At 40.1% G+C, this 20,069-nt stretch overlaps 1 protein-coding gene across 6 annotated transcripts in view; it reads right to left on the reverse strand.

Annotated features, from left to right (window-relative positions):
- OSBPL8 (oxysterol binding protein like 8) overlaps positions 1 to 20,069 on the reverse strand; it is a 164,812-nt gene that overhangs the window by 52,730 nt on the left and 92,013 nt on the right. For all 6 annotated transcript variants that reach the window (XM_030214139.1, XM_030214143.1, XM_030214140.1 and 3 more), the window contains 6 exons: positions 15,971 to 16,045; positions 11,442 to 11,543; positions 8,374 to 8,577; positions 6,290 to 6,374; positions 1,816 to 1,987; positions 19 to 247 (listed from right to left, as the gene is read on the reverse strand). In XM_030214139.1, coding sequence (XP_030069999.1) covers positions 19 to 247; positions 1,816 to 1,987; positions 6,290 to 6,374; positions 8,374 to 8,577; positions 11,442 to 11,543; positions 15,971 to 16,045 — 867 coding nt within the window. The remainder of the gene's footprint in view (positions 1 to 18; positions 248 to 1,815; positions 1,988 to 6,289; positions 6,375 to 8,373; positions 8,578 to 11,441; positions 11,544 to 15,970; positions 16,046 to 20,069) is intronic.

The following is a 20,069-nucleotide window of genomic DNA, read 5'->3' on the forward strand; positions in this document are numbered from 1 at the left end:
ACAAGGCACTTCCATTACCTCTCCAAGCTCTTCATGGACCTCTTCCGTGTAAGTAGTCTCCTTGATAAAGTCAAAGGATTCAGGGTCAATGTAGGAATCATCCTGTCTCTCAGATGCATCACTGTCGCTCTCTCCCAGTACTTCATTGTCTGACTCATCATGGTCATGATCATTTTCTCTGTCTGATTTATCAGAGTACATGTCTTGGTCTTTAAAGTGCTGTCTTTCAATTTCACTATCATTCAACCTAATAAAAAAAAAATTTGAACAATTTCTTTTACTTCACAGTTTGACTTGCTTTGCTAATCCACATCGGCATCTGGTGATGTAGAATACATCTAAAATATTACATAACTAAGAAAATTGATAAAGGCATCTTGTCTGCTTTCTACAGCCGAAGCTAATGCAACACAGTCTCATATGGGAAAGATGATGCCAGAGTTCTAGATGAACATGAGCCAGTTATTTTGTGCTTTGCAGTGTGTGCTCGTTGAAAGACAGTGTAAGCTTATTCTTCCAATGATGCTTTAACAAGTCAACTGCTTGGCATTTTCAATAACCCAGGAAGCCAAGGCATCCAAAATGTGTTCGAAATGACTAGTTTGCCATTGCAGAGCAAAATAGCTTCACTACATCCACTACTGTCTCTTAACAGCTTCCTTCTGGAGCTGATAGGGTGCAAAATCTCCCTATGTACAGATAAGTAGTTAAAAAAATGCATTAGTAATCTTGAAAAGCTGAGTGGAGCCAACATTCACACTTTTTTCTGGTATCACCTAAACCAACTCAAATTAAGACATTCTAAATAGCTACTAACCATTGGCTTAACACCATGAAGTGGTATTTTTTGTGTAGTAGCTTATCATGCAAATAAATTACGAGAGACTCAATACTTGTATTGTGCCAAACAGCTTCCTTCTGGAGCTGAAAGGGTGCAAACTCTCCCTATGTACAGATATGTAGTAAAAAGCGAATTAGTAAGCTTGAAAAGCTAAGAGTGGAGCCAACATGTTCTAGCTTCAGAGTGAAATTCATTTCTGTGATGATATGGAGTGGAGGAGTGGCCTAGTGATTAGGGTGGTGGACTTTGGTCCTGAGGAACTGAGTTCGATTCCCACTTCAGGCACAGGCAGCTCCTTGTGACTCTGGGCAACTCACTTAACCCTCCATTGCCCCAGGTACAAATAAGTACCTGTATACAATATGTAAGCCGCACTGAGCCTGCCATGAGTGGGAAAGTGCGGGGTACAAATGTAACAAAAATTAAAAAAAATATGCTGAGGATGAAACCATCTAGCGGTATGGACTCTCAAGCAAAGAAAATATCTTGAGAAATTTTATACTTTTGTACCTGGAGCTCAGGAGGTGTATGAGCTATTTACCGTATATAGATCCAGATATTTTATACCCTATGGATTCAAGAAAGAAGCTCTCTCTGACACATTTTCTTGGTCTCTGACTACATTCCGAGGTGCTTGATAGCACAAAATAGTCATGATTACTTCCTTTAGCAATGTCTGCCCAGGTAAGCATGAGAAGTATTGCAAGACTGACAGGTCAATGTAGAGCTATATATTTACATACAAATATTTTATACCCTACAAGTGCCATAATGAAGCACACTCAGGCACAAAACAAATATTAAGAAGTAACCTTGAGAAGTTGACATCAGAGCCAACACATTCTGGCTTAAGAGAGGTTGATTCCTATTGTGGTATATCCAAAACAACTCACTTGACCAACTCTGGATTCTTAATACATTACAATTTATGCTAACAATAAATAAATAAAATTATAGTGGCAAGTGGGACTTACAGGAAACTTTCAGCATTGTGCAGGTTGTTAGTACGCAGCAGCCCATACAGTGTAAACTGTGTGTTCTCAGCTGAACAGCTCTGATCATGCTCTTTACCTTCCCTGATCATGGTACGCTTAAGAAGACTGGAACACTTCAAGGCAAGCTCTAAAGCGTCCATCCAACATCTGCCTGAAGAAGCACACACATTTTTATTAGCTGTGTTGAGAGCTACAAGCGTCTCCGGTATTTTACTGATTTTCAGAAAAAGCCTTAATAAAACCAGTAGTCCTAAAAGCCTAGTTTAAGTCCAACCATCATGCTGGTCTTAACAAAATATTTTGAAGCAGTTATCTTTTAAAACTTAAATCAATGAATTGTGCACTTAGATATGACAGTGGTCTATAAAATCATGAATGGGGTAGAATGAGTAAATAGGAAACTGAAGTTTGCCCTTTCAAATAGCAATAAGAGAAGGGAACAGTCTAAAGCTAACAGGTAGCACTTTTAAAAGTAATTTGAAGAAAACATTTTTTCACTCAATTTACAACTAAACTGTGGAAAACAGTTGATCATTTTATAAACCTAGCTATATTAAATTATTGTAGAAAAGGTCAATAAATTATTATTAGACAGGTAGACTTGAAAAAGCCATTCATAATCCTTGGTTTTGTCAACAAGAGATGGATCTACTCTCTTTGGGATGCTGCTGCAATATGTGACTTAGACTGACCCTGGAAACAGGTTGCTTTATCTGATGGACCTTTGGTCTGACTAACTATAGCATTTCTTATGTTATATCAAATGAAATATGTATCAACCTATTCTGAGAACACAAAATTCTTGTATGATTCTTGTGAGCAGTCAGTGGTGTAGCCAGATGTGCAGTTTTGGGTGGGTCCAAACCCAAAGAAGGTAAACGTTTTTCCTCCATACCTGCTCTCTTGCACCTCCACCCCACCCCAGTGGCCCTCAACTCAAATTATAAATATCTGAGCTGGTGGGGGATCCCCAAGCCCTGCCAGCTCACTAGGATCCTCCTCTGTTGTTTGTTGTGCATGAGCGACAACTGAGCATGCGCGGGAGGCCAACATGGGGGGCATACAATGGTTAGTGCTGCCAACTGATGAGCTTAAGGGTGTGTTCTGGTCACTGAAGGAGGACACTTCCAGCTGGCAGGGCTTGAGGATCCCCTCCATCCAGGCAAGACTGCCACAATTTTGGGTGGGCCTTAGCCCAAAGTGGGTGGACCCAGGCCCACCTGTGGAGTAGCACTATTGTTTTCCCTTATGCTGCACTGCTGTCTATTTACATTCTTACCTCAAGGCGGGCTACAGGAAATCTCATAATGTTAACCATGCATGGAAAACTGGTATCCCTGGAGTCCCGCAGAAAGGCAAATTAGATTTAGCTAATGTCTTTCTCAGATATTCAAAGCAAGTTACATTCAGGTACAGGTAGTATTTTCCTGTCTCTGGAGGGCTCACAATCTAGGTATGTACCAGAAGCAATGGAGATTTAAGTGACTTGACTCAAGAAACTTTATTTCTATTTTCAAACTGGTTAAAATTATTTTGGAGAAGAAAGTTAAATGAAGCTTGTACTATGCACAGCTAGAGTACCAAATATTTATAACCATGCATATACGTCTCCTGCATCCTAATGAATTAAAAAATGTAACGTAACAAAGCTCAGTGCTATAAATTCTGTATCAGTGTTTGCATTTTGGACTCTTTTCCTTTGGTATGGTGTTCAGAAGTGGGGCTTACAATTGAGTTAATTCTTGGGTGGAGGTGTTATGTGACCTTTCTAGAGTTAGGAAGATTCTCAAGATTATTCGGGGTGGCCAATGTAATGCCGATTTTTAAAAAGGGTTCCAGGAGCGATCTGGAAAATTACAAACCAGTAATCCTCAGTGTCGGGCAAAATAGTGGAAACTATTATAAAGAATAAAATTACAGAACACAGACAAACATGGTTTACTGGAACAGAGTCAGAATGGGTTCAGCCAAGAAAGGTCTTGCCTCACCAATTTGCTTCACTTCTTTGAAGGCGTAAATAAACATGTGGTAAAGGTGAGCCGGTTGATGCAGTGTACCTAGATTTTCAGAAAGCTTTTGACAAAGTTCCTCATGAGAGACTCATTCAGAAAATTAAAGTCACGGGATAGGAGGCAGTGTTTTTCTGTGGATTAGGAATTGGTTATTGAACAGAAAACAGAGGGTAGGGTTAATTGGCCATTTTTCTCAATGGAGGAGGGTGAATAGTGGAGTGCTGCAGGGATCTGTACTGGGACTGGTGCTATTTAACATATTTATAAATGATCTGGAAATTGGAACGACAAGTGAGGGGATTACGCCATACTGGGTCAGACCAATGGTTTTTCCAAACAGTGGCCAAGCCAGGTCACAATACACTGAACTCTTCTGTCCAGTTTGCAGCAGCAGCCAAAAAAGCAAACAGGATGTTAGGAAATATTAGGAAAGCGATGGTAAATAAGACCAAGAATACTATAATGCCTCTATATCGCTCCATGGTGCAACCTCACCTTGAGTATTGCATTCAATTCTGGTTCAGCACCTCACAAATAATATAGCAGAGTTAGAAGAGATTCAAAGGAGAGTGACCAAAATGATAAAGGGGATGGAATGCCTCTCATATGAGGAAAGGCTAAAGAGGTTAGAGCGCTTCAGCTCAGCTACAGGGAGATATGATTAAGTTCGTCAAAATCCTGAGTGGTGTAGAACAGGTAAAAGTGAATTGATTTCTTACTCTTTCAAAAAGTACAAAGACTAGTGGACACTCAATGAAGTTACACGGAAATACTTTTAAAACAAAGAGGAAATATTTTTTTTATTCAACAAATAGTTAAGCTCTGGAACTCGTTGCTGGAGGATGTGGTAACAGTGGTTAGCGTATCAGAGTTTCAAAAGAGGTTTTGACGAGTTCCTGGAGGAAGTGTCCATATAGTCTGCTATTGAGACAGACATGGGGAAGCCACTGTTTGCCCTGGGATTGGTAGCATGGAATATTGCTACTCTTTGACTTTCTGCAAGGTACTTGTGCCCTGGATTGGCCACTGTTGGAAACAGGATACTGGGCTAGATGGATCATTGGTCTGAGCAAGTATGGCTATTCTTATGTCCCTAATGTCCATCACTACAGCTGCTGGCAGTCACTCTACTACAAATACAAAAATGTGTTATGTGACTTCCTGATTCTTATAAACCACAATGGGAATTGCATTGCTCAAACCAACAGCAGTTCAGAGTGGAGAACGAGTCTCATGCAGTTGTTCTCAACTCAATCCTTGGAACACATGTAGCCATTGTCAATATCCTGAAAGTCTGACTGGCTGTGTGTGCCCCAAGGGCTAGGTTAAGAACTACTAGTCTAATGGTAAAAGCATTAGGCTAAGAACCAAGAATGCGGGAGATGAAATGCATCTTTATACTGACATGCTCTGTGACCTTGAGCAAGTCACTTTATATTACATTTGTAAGCCCACCTGGGAAGTGAAATAAACTTGTGTAATTCATCTTGAACATGGATTTGGAAAAGGCAAATGAATACATCTGAAATTCCAAATTTCAGCAATGCTCAGGGAACCAATGAAAGTAAGCCTTTCAACAGTGACAGGAATTACTGACAAAAATGGTTAAAAAAAAATCACACAATTTGGGCACTGAAGTGACCAACTTAAAAAGGGCCTAATCAGCTCTACAGAAAATTGAAGACTGATGAGATCTCATGTGACAGTGAAAGGAAAAACAGGCATACATATGCACTAGGACTGCACAAAAAAAGTCTGAAAAAGTTGCTGGAGTACTGCTTCCTATGCCGGGCTCTGTTGGTGACATCACCCACAAATGAGGGTTTATCATTTGTTGCTTGATCTCAAAGAAATAACTTTGCTGTCTAATTTGGGGATTTTTTTCCCACTAATGAAGTAGAACTATTTTTAAAGTGGGTCTTTTAAAAATGACTCTAAATTCTAAGCCAAATATGAAATACAAAATTAACTTTCTATTACTTTACAATAAAATGGTACTCTTAGTTTAAATAAAAAATGAATACCATTCAGAGAGATTTTTGGACAATGAAACAGTAACTCCGCATGTCTCAAAACCATTCTTAGAAACCAATTAGAACGATGTCCTGAGGCTTTTTTTTCAATAGGTACAAATGTAAGAGGAATTCATTACTTGCAAAGATTCTAAAATTCCAGGCAGCCTGACCCTCAGGAGTCAGGCTGATCCTGAAAAATCCTGCTGGAGGCAGAGAAATATCGTTAGGATCCAGGCTGCACCACTCCTTATAGAGAAGATCTGACTGGAAAGTACAGCTTCTCTGCCTCCATTTGCTAGTGTGGTGGCAGAACCCACTGGTGTGGACTGGTCTAGCAGGATGAAAAGGAATCGTTTGCACAAAGGCAGCCTTGACATCTCCAAGAGGCAAGCACTTCTGATGTTTAAATATAAACAAATAATTTACCATCTGACTCTGAGGTAGCCCGGATGATCAGATAACTGCTGGGCAATGGCTGTGTTATTGAACCAACTGTTTCACCTTTAGGACCCTTAAAAAGAATGTAAAACCAATGCACTAGTGTTAAAACATTCTAAAATTTTGACATCACTCAACCTGAAAAAAAAAATCAAGTAATTTGAAGAGATCCTTATTTGTTTCTGCTATGTTGTCTTCTGACATTATGATTAATTACAGTAATGAAAACAACTTTAAAATCCTGCAGTATTAATGCTATCTTTTTCCAAATATCTTTTTTACAATTTATTTTTCTCTCTTCATTGGTCTTGCTCTTAATCTATTTTTCTACTTTATATAACCTAATACCTATTTTTCCCCCCTTGATATGGAATCAACTTTACTGTCGCAAGGAAACCTCTCCCTCAAATCTAATGAAAACTGAAAAATTCAATTTCTAAAAGGTATCAGCAGTGCATTTGAGGAAAACTATTCTACAAATACAATCTTGTGATTCTGCTTTTTATTTCATCTGAACTAAAAAAAGGAATAATGATTTGAAATCTGTTCTCCAGCTGAACAGCTAACTAAAAAGAAGCAGTTTTTTCAAATGTGCTTATGGTCATTAGAAAAATAATAGCATCATTGGTTTATCTACTATTCTTCGTAGAATGGAGCCCTAAGGGATTAATACAGTGTAATTCAGTATAATTAGAAATAAGTAGCTTGCACTATCATTTTCCACAAAAAAAGACAACTATCATCAAATTAGTGCTTATGTTATCTGACTGATTACCCATAAGTAATGTGTGTCTAAACTGTAAGTACTTATGTCACCACTGAAAACTTTTATGTACTAGAGGACAAAAAATAAATAAAAAAAACCCACATAGTAATCTCCTGGGGGCCCTTTTATAAACCTGCATGCATGCTTAACGTAGAAAAAAAAAATGGCTTACCCCGGGTGCAGGGAGGCATCCTGCAGTAATTTGGGGATGCGCATGCACTACCCACACACTAAAAAACATAATTTATTTTTTAGCGCTGGGGGTGGGTCTGGGGATGCTCTCACTAAACTGGTTAAACATGTGGGCACTACCATTCGCTAACCAATTATGTGCGAGTCCCTACCGCCTACTACTACTACTATTTAGCATTTCTTATAGCGCTACAAGGCGTACGCAGCCAATAGGTGGCGGTAGAGGCTCACACGCTAATGGGAAAATTAGCTTGTGGCCACTGATAGTAAAAGTAGGAAAATCAGCCATTTTACCCCAGCAGTAAAAATGGCCTTAGTACACAGAAAAGACTCTTTTCCCCAGTTTGGTAAAAGAAACCCCTGATGTTTTGTTTTGTTTTTAAACCCTTTAGGTATACTACACTAGTAAAAAAAGGCCTGTTTCTTAACACAATGAAACGGGCGCTAGCAATGTAATGAGTTCCTGCCATTAATGTTTCCACGGTTGTATTCTGAATATAATTGTTGTTTACATGTGTAAGATTTCTTTATATACAATATTTTTTGTGTAAACTACGTTACAATGTGGTAAAAGTTTTCCTTGTTCAGGCCCTTCAATCAGTTTAACAATCACATCAGAAGAGCTCCTTCCTCGTGAGAATGCAACATACAGTTGCCCATGTGAGAGACTGCGAGTGACAGTGTGTTTTACAGACAGTGTAAGAGAGAGATACACAGAGTGATTGAGTGTGTGTGTGTGTGTGTGTGTGTGAGTGACAAAGTGATTAAATGTTTGTCTTCCCTTCCGTTCTGTGCACTTGCCTCCACTGATGTTCGTACCTCCCTGTATATGATTGTTTGTTAGAGATTCAATCCACTCCACTTCCCTCCTCCAAGTTCCGTTCTGTCTGATTGGTTCTTCGTTACTGTGATGTCACTTTTGTTTGCTTGGCAACTATGCAGCGTTCCGTTTCTTCGACGTGAGGGCGGGGACAGTGAGAACCAATGAAACGCTGAACTACAGACTTACGAACCCTACACTGCCACAGTGCCACAGAGTCAGCTTCAGAATGTTGGAGGTGCTTTTTATTATATAGGATTATTCCAAATATTTTGAGAATGAGTATTTGCTTACCTTGACAGCCCAAATGGATTGCTCCAATGGATGAAAGATCTTAAAGCAAAATCCATCCTTTTTTGATGGCCTCTCAATTATTTCACATGCATTCAATAATACAGTCCCGACCCACTGGTCATTTTTTGGAGTTTTATAGATCAGTAGTACACCAGGCTTCAACACACACCACAGTTTGGTCCAGCTTTTCAATGTTCCACGAATCTGTGGAAAGTGAATATTTTAGATGTAAGTACTTAGAAAATATTGTTTTAAAAAGCAATATAATACTAGCTGCATATCAAGCAATAGGTTAGTTTACAGGATCAGTTTGGTGTTAAATCAAGGATGGTTTTCAACCCTCCCCCCCCCCCCCCCCCCCCCCCCCCGGGAGATAATGTCTTAACTTCAATACCAAAGCTTATTGACACAAATTTACCTCATGCTGCTAACTATAGACCAATTGCAAATATACCTTGTTTCACCAAATTCATGGAATTTGTAGTAAGATCTCAATTATCAGATTATGTATTGAGAACTGATTCATTTTATGAATATCAACATGGTTTTAGGAAATTCCTATTATTGACAACTGACGTTAGAAGTATGCTATGTAAAGGTGTAGATATTGTGCTACTACAATTTGTGCCAAAGGCTGCAAATATATCAATCATAATAAACTTCTTGTCAAGTTAGCAGAATTAGGTTTTACTGTTACTATTTCAATGGCTTAGTTTATTTTTGAAAAATAGGCGTTATTTTGTTGTCAAGGATGGTGTCGTTTCTTTTTCATGGAAATCTCCTTGTGGAGTCCTGCAAGGTTCTCCTAGTTCCCCACTCCTATATAAACATCCGTATGAGCTCACTTGAAAATATTGTACTGGAGACTGGCACGAAACTTCTGTCATATGCTGCTGATATCTTTATGTTGTTTTCTATGCATTTTTCTCGAGATGTTACCTTTTCTAAGATTAATAATTACATAGAGAAAATTAGCTATTGGGCCTTTTCTTTCAATCTTAAATTGAATACAGATAAGAAAAGTTCTCTGGTTTAGTGTATACAGATAACATTCCTGTTTATTCCTTGTTCCGACGGCACTCAATTGACAATAAATAACCCCAAGAACTCTTGTGGTGTTATTCTGGATTCCACCTTAACTATGAATGCTCAGATTAAACATTTATCTCAGAAAGCATTTTTTAAGTTGAAACAACTTTGATTAGTCCGTTCTGATTTCCATTAATTTCTAAGTATTGGTGCAACTGTTAGTTCTCTCACAGCTAAATTACTGTAATTCTTTGTATATCGGTATCACTCAAAGGCAGACGCAAAAATTACAGCCGATTCAGATTACAGAAACCAGACTTAATTTTTCATAGAACTAAATTTGATCACACGTCTCCCTTTGTTGATTGATTTAGATTGGCTTCCAGTGAAAGCATGGATCATTTTTAAGATGTGTTTTGTATTTACTATTTTGAGGGTTATAATCCAACTGATGTGACATTATTGATATCCCTTTCAGGTGACCCTGGGTGTTGACTAACTTGTACATCTCTTGTGTTGCAATTTCCTTCCTTTGGAGGTGTTAAACTGAAAAGTTGCTATGAGAAATCATTCACATGTCAAACGGGAAAAATTTGGAATATTCTTCCAGTCAAAATAAGACTATGTTTATCGTGCATGCTTTTTCGTAAGCTGTTAAAAACATATTTGTTTTCAAAATTTTTACTGACATTGTAGTTAATCTCATTGTAGAACATAATATTGTGTTTCTGGATCTATGTATCCTTTTCTTATATTGTTAACCCGTTCTGAACCTAATTATAGGATGGGCTACAAATATCCATCATCGTCATCAATACATTCATAGAGAACCAGGAATAAGGGCCTTATATTTTGAATGCCTTTTCCATGTTGTTTACTATGGGGCTCATTTTCAAAGCACTTAGCCTTCCAAAGTTCCATAGAGGCATATTTTCAAAGCACTTAACCTTCCAAAGTTCCATAGAGGCATATTTTCAAAGCACTTAACCTTCCAAAGTTCCATAGAGGCATATTTTCAAAGCACTTAGCCTTACAAAGTTCCATAGAGGCATATTTTCAAAGCACTTAACCTTCCAAAGTTCCAGAGAGGCATATTTTCAAAGCACTTAGCCTTACAAAGTTCCATAGAGGCATATTTTCAAAGCACTTAACCTTCCAAAGTTCCAGAGAGGCATATTTTCAAAGCACTTAACCTTCCAAAGTTCCATAGAGGCATATTTTCAAAGCACTTAACCTTCCAAAGTTCCATAGGTTTCTATGGAACTTTGTAAGGCTAAGTGCTTTGAAAATACGCCTCTATAGGTGCCGTGATGTGTGCTGGTATAACTGCATCATGCCTGAGTACAAAATCCACTGAAAGGTTAACCGGGTCTGGTTTCATACCAATTTAACTAGCAGATATTACTATACAATTTAACTGCAATCACAACTTCGAAATTTAAAGAGCATACATCTACCTACATATTAAGCAACCATTTTTTAAATAACTCCTGATCATTTTGCACTTGTGGTAAAGAATCCTTTTGTTGCATTTAATAGGCTATACTTGTGCTAACAGTAAATATTGTACTATATATCTATATATAATCTATATATTTTACACACAATCAGGCTTATTTTTGAAAGAGAAGGGCTTCCATCTTTCGACACAAATCGGGAGATGGGCGTCCTTCTTCCAGAGTCGCCCAAATCGGCATAATCAAAAGCCCCCTTCGATTATGCCCCTCAATAAATTAATCTCCATTCCATAAAGATCTTACTAAGGAAATCCAAAAACATTACTTTTTAGGTACACACAAATAAGATTTTCATTATGTATAAGATAGCTGTAGCCAAGGCTCCTGCTGTGAGAAACAAAGGCAGCATATTTTCAAGAGACTCAAATCCGAAACCTTTGGGGGATTCAATTAATAGATGCACAACCAGTGGAAAAATATTATTCAACAATACACTAGGGGTCTGGGTTGCTTCTATTTTGATGAATAAACAGCAAGCACGTCCCTGAGCACAGACTCAAGGTTTCAAATGCAGGCTCTGACCTTCAACCAATCGGCCATGACAATAACCGATGGATCTGTGATTGTGCTAAGCAATTCTTTTGTAGCTCTCTTCTTCTCTTCCCGGTAATTTTTCTTCTGAACCTGTCACAGATGAAAGTGAAACAAATCATAAATTTCATAACAGCCAGATAAATGTACCAGAATACCAAAACCTTGTGGGCAATGCAATTTCATTCTTTCATTTTTTTCATCCTTGCACCTTTGTATAGTCATTCCATTTCCCCCAGTTGTTTCTAATTTTACTGATTTTCTCTTCTCTTTCATGAGGATGTTCCAATGTTAAGCATTGCAGTCTGAATCCCAGACCTTAAATCCCATGGTGCTTTCAGATGCCAGAGGGTTGCACAGCAACTATCTTTCCTGTTGCTTAAGGTTACAAAAACACAAACTGCAAATCCAAAGCAAGAGTGTGTCACACAGAAAGCAGGTATGTACAGCATACATAAATGCTCTTGTAATAAACATCTAATTCCCACTGATTATAAGGAAAAGGGGGGGGGGTTATAAACCTTTCAGCAAGTTATTACATTATTTTGTTGTTTGTTATTAAGTTGGAGGGAATAGCCTAATGGTTAGTGCAGTGGGCTAAGAACTAGTGGTACCAGATTCAATTCCCACTACAGCTCCTTGTAAATCTGGGCATGTCACTTAACCCTCCACTGCCCCAGGTACAAAAAATTGGATTGAGTCCACTAGGGACAGAGAAAGTACCTGTATATAATATGCAAGCCACTTTGGTTGTACCATAGAAAGACAGTACATGAAATACATGACCCATACTTATTTTAAAAATCTGTAGTTCGTACATCTACCAATCTGAGTGCAAAACTATGACCCATAAAACTTCATTAAAATGATCAATACAAAATGCCTATTCAACTGATATACTAATCACATCTTAGGCAATACACTCCAATTCAAGACCAAGTTAAAGTTCAAAAAGCACAGAAATACATGTAATGCTTCCTGGGCATATTCTTCCTGGAAGCATTAAAATATATTTAATAGCTACTCATTACATGTATTATTTTACTCAGAAAAAGTACCCACACAAAAATGAGGTTGTGAAAGGTAAAGTATCTTCATTTGAAAACAGGGTAGGAAGTTCATGGATACAATTAAGCTGTGGATTTAGAAGATATGCAGGCAGTTTGGAATCTGCCCTCAAAGTAAGTAAAAATATACCATTACACAGGGCCGAAGAAATAATGTACATGGAATTTTATTCACCATTTCCATATTATCATCATTGTTTTGCTATTGGGACTTACACACAAATATGGCTGTTAGTAAAATCTCATACAGTTTTTCTACAGAATATTGCACACACAGCACACACACAAAAAAAACCCCCTTTAACCGAGTTAAATATATTTTTTGACAAAAATCAAGCTACATAAAAAAAACTTTCACAAATCTAAAATAGCTGATTACCGACCCTGATGCAAATTAAAGCAGCTCATCTATGAACCTCAATCTTTTCATACTGGGTTGCAAAAACCCCCGTGAACAGTACAGTATAGGAGGATAGCAATGTACACAGCAACATTTTGGGTTCGGTTCGTTTTCAGTGTCAGACTCATTCAGCTTCATTAAAGTCAACAGGGCAAGCAATTTTGCACATACAATTGGGGTTTTCCATCTATTTTTAATCTGCCACAGATGAGGTAGCTGTGTTAGTCTGGTATAACAAAACTGACAAAGGCAGATGGCACCTTACAGACTAACCAATTTGAAGCATTAGCTTTAGTGAACCAAGAGTGGCATGAAGACACCAAACTGAGGAGCAAAGTGGCACAATCACTGCAATGAAAAACCAAAAGAATGGAAAGAGGGGCAAAGTGGCACCAACATTAGTAGAAGACCTCAATGCACCAGGAGAGAGGGTAAAAGAGCACCAACACTGGCATGGAGACCCCAGATCTTCTACACATAGTGCAAACCAGCACCCAGAGAGCTAGGTCAGAGTGAGCAGAATAGGAAATGCAGTCCATTTGAGGGAGACATAGAGGAGTTACAGCAAGAGAGAGTCAGAAAATAAATCTCAAAATAAAAAGAAAATGAAAAGTTTACAATATGCAGGACGTCAGACTCACAGAAACAGAAGCCTGCGCAGCCTTCTACATGGAATGTTGCTAGTGGAATAGCAACATTCCATGTAGAATCTCCAATAGTAGCAACATTCCATGTAGAATCTCCAATAGTAGCAACATTCCATGTAGAATCTCCAATAGCATCTATTTTATTTTTGTTACATTTGTACCCTGCGCTTTCCCACTCATGGCAGGCTCAATGCGGCTTACATGGGGCAATGGAGGGTTAAGTGACTTGCCCAGAGTCACAAGGAGCTGCTGCCTGTGCCTGAAGTGGGAATTGAACTCAGTTCCTCAGTTCCCCAGGACCAAAGTCCACCACCCTAACCACTAGGCCACTCCTCCACTGTTGCTACTATTTGAGATTCTACATGGAATGTTGCTAGTGGAATAGCAACATTCCATGTACAAGTCGGCCCTTGCAGATCACCAATGTGGCCGCGCAGGCTTCTGCTTCTGTGAGTCTGACGTCCTGCACATACGTGCAGGACGTCAGACTCACAGAAACAGAAGCCTGTGCAGCCTTCTACATGGAATGTTGCTAGTGGAATAGCAACATTCCATGTAGAATCTCCAATAGTAGCAACATTCCATGTAGAATCTCCAATAGTAGCAACATTCCATGTAGACTCTCCAATAGTATCTATTTTATTTTTGTTACATTTGTACCCTGTGCTTTCCCACTCTTGGCAGGCTCAATGCGGCTTACATGGGGCAATGGAGGGTTAAGCGACTTGCCCAGAGTCACAAGGAGCTGCCTGTGCCTGAAGTGGGAATCAAACTCAGTTCCTCAGTTCCCCAGGACCAAAGTCCACCACCCTAACCACTAGGCCACTCCTCCACTCATGTGTACCATGGATAGGAAGCAGGAAAGGGGAGAAATGATAAATCTAAATACCTACAAAGTATAAAAGCAGAGAAGTGAACCTCCTTCAGTAGAAAGGAGGCTCTGGAATTAGACGTTAAAGGATGAGAGTGAAAAGGGATAGACGGGACTATTCTGAGTAAACATCTGTGCAGATAACAATATCTGAATTCAAGAAAGCATGGGAGAAAAACAGATGTTCTCTGAGGGAGAGGAAGGGGATTATTAGAGCTGAGTAATAGTGTGGTTTAGGTAGGCTAAATAAGCTATATAATTGTTTTCTGGCACCATATTTTATAATTTTATTAAATACACAAAAATAATTACTTGCAAAGCAAACAGTAAAATTTCATACACAGGGGTGTAATTTTACAAAGCATTTTCTGCATGTGAAACATGTTTTACAGGCAAGAAGTAGCTATTATAAAACTGCCTGGATGCCAACAAGAGCTTGCATACTTTTACGCTATCCGTGCACAGGCATTCTCAGAGGCATAGTTTGGGCAGAGCAGAGGCACAGTTGTGATATATACAGGTACTTTATAGAACGAATACATAGAGTGCACTCAGGAGCCCTTTTACAAAGCAGCAGTAGGGCTACTGCGCATGTAGCACGCACCAAATTAACACTCCTGCCCGGTTAGTGCGCCCACCTGGTGGTAATTTCAAAGTTGGCACACACCGTTTCGCGCAGTAGAAAATATTTTTCTATTTTCTACCATGGGGGCATTCAAAGCAACAATCAGCAGCACGACCACATTGGTGCACGCTACCAAGCAAGTAGTGTGTGAGCCCTTACCACTACATCAATTGGTGGCGATAAGGGCTCAGGCAGTAAACAGCTGCTCGCTACTTTAGTGCATGGCCATTTACTGCCCCCATTTGTTTTTAAAGCCTTTTTTCCCCAGCCATGGTAAAAAATGGCCCAATGCACACCAAAAACACACGCCCACACTACCGCAGACCTCTTCTTACCACGGCTTAGTAAAAGGACCCCTCAAATATTTGGACCTGCCTTAAAGCAGGTGTAAATTTGTGCAGCCTATTTTGCAATGCACAGAAGCATCTATGTTGCCTTTATAAATAAAGTGTGTTTTGATAATATTTTTTAAGATGCCCTATTGTAAAATCCTCTGCTAAATAGGGCAAATAAATGGAATAGGGCACACCAATATCCACTATTAATGATTTTAGGACACACTATGGCCTTTGGAAAAAGCAAGGACCACTCCAAAGGAAAACAGTAACTACGGAGGAATTTATAATTCAAAATTTTAAAAAGATAAATGAACTATTGCTTTATCTTGTACTTATTGTTATTTTGTTAAAATCTCATTGTTCCAGTTTTCACCATGTCTCAGTCCCCTAACCTTCTATGCACATAGCAGAACCCAAAGATGGCAAAGGATCACATAGTTAGTTACCTCTTGGTACCATTTGCACATCAGCTGTGGATAAACAGACTATTTGATCAATGATCCTTTCTCCAAAGCTCAATACATTTATCCTCAAGCTGTGATAGTTACAAGTAAGAAGCAAGCTCAGCTCACCTTGAGAGTTTCCTTTTTTGTGAGTTTATTTGAAGAAATGTCCTTCTCAGAGCCATTGTAAAGTTTTGATTCGGACTAAAAAGCAAAAGCAGGATACATAAAAACAATTGATACACAGATCTAAACTTGCAGTACATATAGTGCTTCAATATTTCACCTGTTTGGAGGCCAGGGGTCATCAGGATAAATTCAAATCCTTTATCTATCTATACTCATATGTAATGTAGAAACATTTTTTTAAATAATTTGTCTGAGATACAATATCACAAAATCACACAGACTATAACTGGCTAAACTTAGAACCATGTTTGCATTTTGCTTTATATTTAAACTAGCCGTTAAGCCCGTAAAAACGGGCTAGTATAGGACGGGGGGGGGAGGTTGAAAGGCCCCTTCTCCTCGCAGCTGCAAGGCCCCCCCCCCCGCCGCCGAGGTCACCGCTACGCCCCCCCCCCGGAGTCGCCACCACCCCTCCACCCAGGCCGGGCCCTCGCTTCACTATTGAAACAGCGCGGGAACGCAGCACACAGCTCAGATGAGCTGCCGTCCTTCTTCTCTGCCTGTGTCCCGCCCTTGCCCGGCAGGGAAGAAAGGCCGATGGCAGCTCAGCTGAGCTGTGTGCTGCGTTGACGCTGTTTCTATAGCAGAGCGAGGGCCTGGCCCGGGTGGCGGCGGCGACTCCGGGTGGGGGGAGTGGTGGCGGCGACCTTGGGGGGGGGGAAGCGGTAGCGACGGCGGTTTCGTCCCTCCCCTTGCGCAGTAGAGACCCTCTCTCTCCCGCCCCCGTCATCACGTATCGACGCGGGGGCGGGACAGAGAGGGTCTTTACTGCGCATTTGCGAGTGAGTTCGGTCACTCGCCGTTTATATGTTTGATCTTGCTATTGTATACTAAAATATTTTGTAAGTTCTTCGCTGATAAATGAACACTGTTGTATTGTAGTTTAATACATTTATATTCCAGTGGAACATAAATCCTGATGCAGGGAGAAATTGTATCTAATGTGCAATAAAGAAAATAAAAATCCCACAAACTACTCAGCACAAAATGTTACTAGGAAATTGAGTGTCCATTAACAGATGCATCTACATTAGTCAAGAGTAACTGCATATTAAATTTTTACTGTGTAAAACAGAATCAGAAAGTATTACACCACAGCTCTAAGACTTGGTAAAACAGAATTCATATTTGCAATATTCCATGTGTGTCTTGGAACATGATAATCAAAACACACTGCTCCTAATATTTCACAACAAACACGTTTATTATAGGAGCTCACTGTCAGATACTGTGACCTACTCAAATTACTTTATTAAATAATCAATATATGGTTTCATGTTTAACAACAAATTTAGGGGACCTTTTACTAAGGTGCTCTGAAAAGTGGCATGCGCTGGTGTAGATGCGTGTTAGACGCGCGAAGGTCCATTTTTCAGAGCACCTGCAAAAAAAGGCCTTTTTTTTTTTTTTTAAGACGAAAATGGACATGCGGCAAAATAAAAATTGGCGCACATCCATTTTGGGCCTGAGCCTTTACTGCCACCCATTGACCTAGCGATAAAGTCTCATGCATTAACCAGGCGGTAATTGTCAGCGTGCGTACAATGCTGATTACCACCCAGTTAGCGCCACACACCAGAAATTATCCAGGGCGTGTAGAAAATGAAATTACCGTCCAGGCCACATGGTATCCGGGCGGTAGTTCAAAATTATATTTCAACAGTTTTTATTAATGGTTCAGCATGTTAAACATGAATGTACATTTCGATGTAAAAGTGTGTAAATAATATAACATACTTATATGGAACAATCATTGGTTTCTGTTATCTAGGTTTTTTCCTCCCCCCCCCCCCCTCCCTCCCTCCCACATTTTCTCCCCTCCCAAACCTTTGTGCTTATAAACAGAATATTTATCTCTTTGTTTGTACATAAACATCCAAATAAAATATTAAATTCAACTAATAACTCTTGTTGTATGTTGCTGATTGGTTGCCTATCTTGATCCACCGAAATCGCAGATCACATACCTGGCCGTTTAATATTGCGGCAGTATCCTCTTGTAGACCAAGGTTAAAGATAATACAAAACAACCATCTATTTTGTGTTTTAGAAGCTTTTCTCCCCCCTATGCCCCCCATCCCTTCCCCCTCCTTCTCAGGTTGGTATACTTTATTAACTTTATTAACTTCAAAATGACCTGAGCCTCAGTCATCTAAAACCTTCCCTGAACTGGGAAATAACCGTAATATATATTGACCTCGTTAAACAAATGTCAGGTATGGTCTTGAGATCAGGGCCTCATCCATCCTTTAACCTACCTAGCCAAGACTCTTTCCTTATTCCCCCAAAATCCCCCCCCTCCCCCCCTCCCTTCCCCTCCCTGCGCATTGCTTATAGTCCAATTCCCTTCACTGGTCCCAGGGAAGTCTATTCAAGATCTGACTTCTCGCCTTAGGTGATATGGTGTTTATATATGCCCCCCAGATTGCTAGAAACCTCCGCTGCCTTCCCGGCGACAGTCCCGCTCCTCTAGACTCCCATGTCAATAGTTCCTGGAGTCTATTCCTCCAGTGCCAAAAGGAGGGTGGGCAATCCTCAGTCCAGTGGAGTAAGATGCATTTTTTCCCCAATATGCAGGCCTTGCTGAGAAACAATTTCTCTCCCCTCGTGGTTCCCATCCAGAGTCTGGGCATACTGAATATAGCTCTTTCAAATGTTATGCTGATTGTGCGCCCCAACACCCTTGTCAGGTATCTACCAATTGCCGCCCAGAATGATGATATTGACCTACATTGCCAAATCCCATGAAATAAGTTTGCCTCCAACCTAAGACACTTCCTACAGTTCTGTGTGGTCAAGACTCCTGCTCTAAAAGCTTGTCTCTGAGAGAAATAGGCCCGATGGATAGTGCGGAAGTGACACTCCTGTAATTCTGCATTGTGAACTATGGTTACCCCACTCTGAAGAGCTGACGATATTAACTGTGTAGAGATGTTTCTGCCTGACTCTATACTCCATCTATGTGCCACCTCTGTCAGGTCCCGTTCCCTTGCAAGCCTACCTAATTTATTGTAAAACCAGGACACTGAGATTTGTCCCGCTGCATCTCCTTCTAATAATTCTCTTAATTGTCTCCCAAATCGTGGGTGTAGACTATCTGGTGGGAGGGTATGCACATAGTGATATAACTGCCTGTACGCCAGCCAAGTGGCCGTTTTCTGCCCACACTTCTCCAAGAAGTCAGCGTACGAGAGCAAGGATCCATCTTCCCTTACCAGCTCGTCCAACGAATGGACTCCCCTACTCTCTAATAATCGGAAAATCCTATTTTCATCTCCGGGCCTGAATGAAACATTCCCCCTCAGAGGCAACCACACACTTCCTCTACTATCCTGCCCCCAATACATGAGCACCGTTTTCCACACATGTCTCATTGACTTTAATAGCACACTTCCTCTTACTTTTTCTGGTAAATCTCTCCTTGGAGAGTGTATCAAAGATACCAGGTGCCAAGGCCTAAAGAGGTCTCGCTCAAGCTCCACATGTGTATAAGTATCTGAATCCATCAACCAATCTTTCAAATGTCTTAACAGACACGCCTGGTTATACTTGCGGATGTCTGGGAGTCCTAAGCCCCCCATCTTTTGTGCCCCTAATAGGTATTTCCATCTCACTTTAGGTTTTCTACCCCCCCAGCAGAATTTCATCACTAATTTCCTAAGGGTTTCTAAATCTTTTTTGAGTAGCCACAGAGGAAGGGTTTGTAGAAGATAGAGCCATCTAGGGAAGACCATCATTCTGAACAAATGCAATCGTCCCAATAAAGTCAATGGCAAATTTGCCCAGTGCATCAGTTGCTCCTTTGTCTCCCGAAGGAACCTTTGCACATTAATGTCATATAACCTCGTCGGGTCCATTGCCAGCTGGATTCCTAAATATTTAAATGATGCGTTTGCCCACTGCAATGGGAATCCCTCTCCCCACAACCTCCGCAAATCATCTGAACCAGCCAACGCTTCTGATTTTAAAAGATTTAATCGGAAACCAGAAAAGTCCCCATATTCCGCCAGACTCTCCATCAGGTAGGGGAGGGAATCTC

This window comes from Microcaecilia unicolor, chromosome 9 (assembly GCF_901765095.1).
Source record: "Microcaecilia unicolor chromosome 9, aMicUni1.1, whole genome shotgun sequence".
NCBI classification, from domain to species: domain Eukaryota; kingdom Metazoa; phylum Chordata; class Amphibia; order Gymnophiona; family Siphonopidae; genus Microcaecilia; species Microcaecilia unicolor.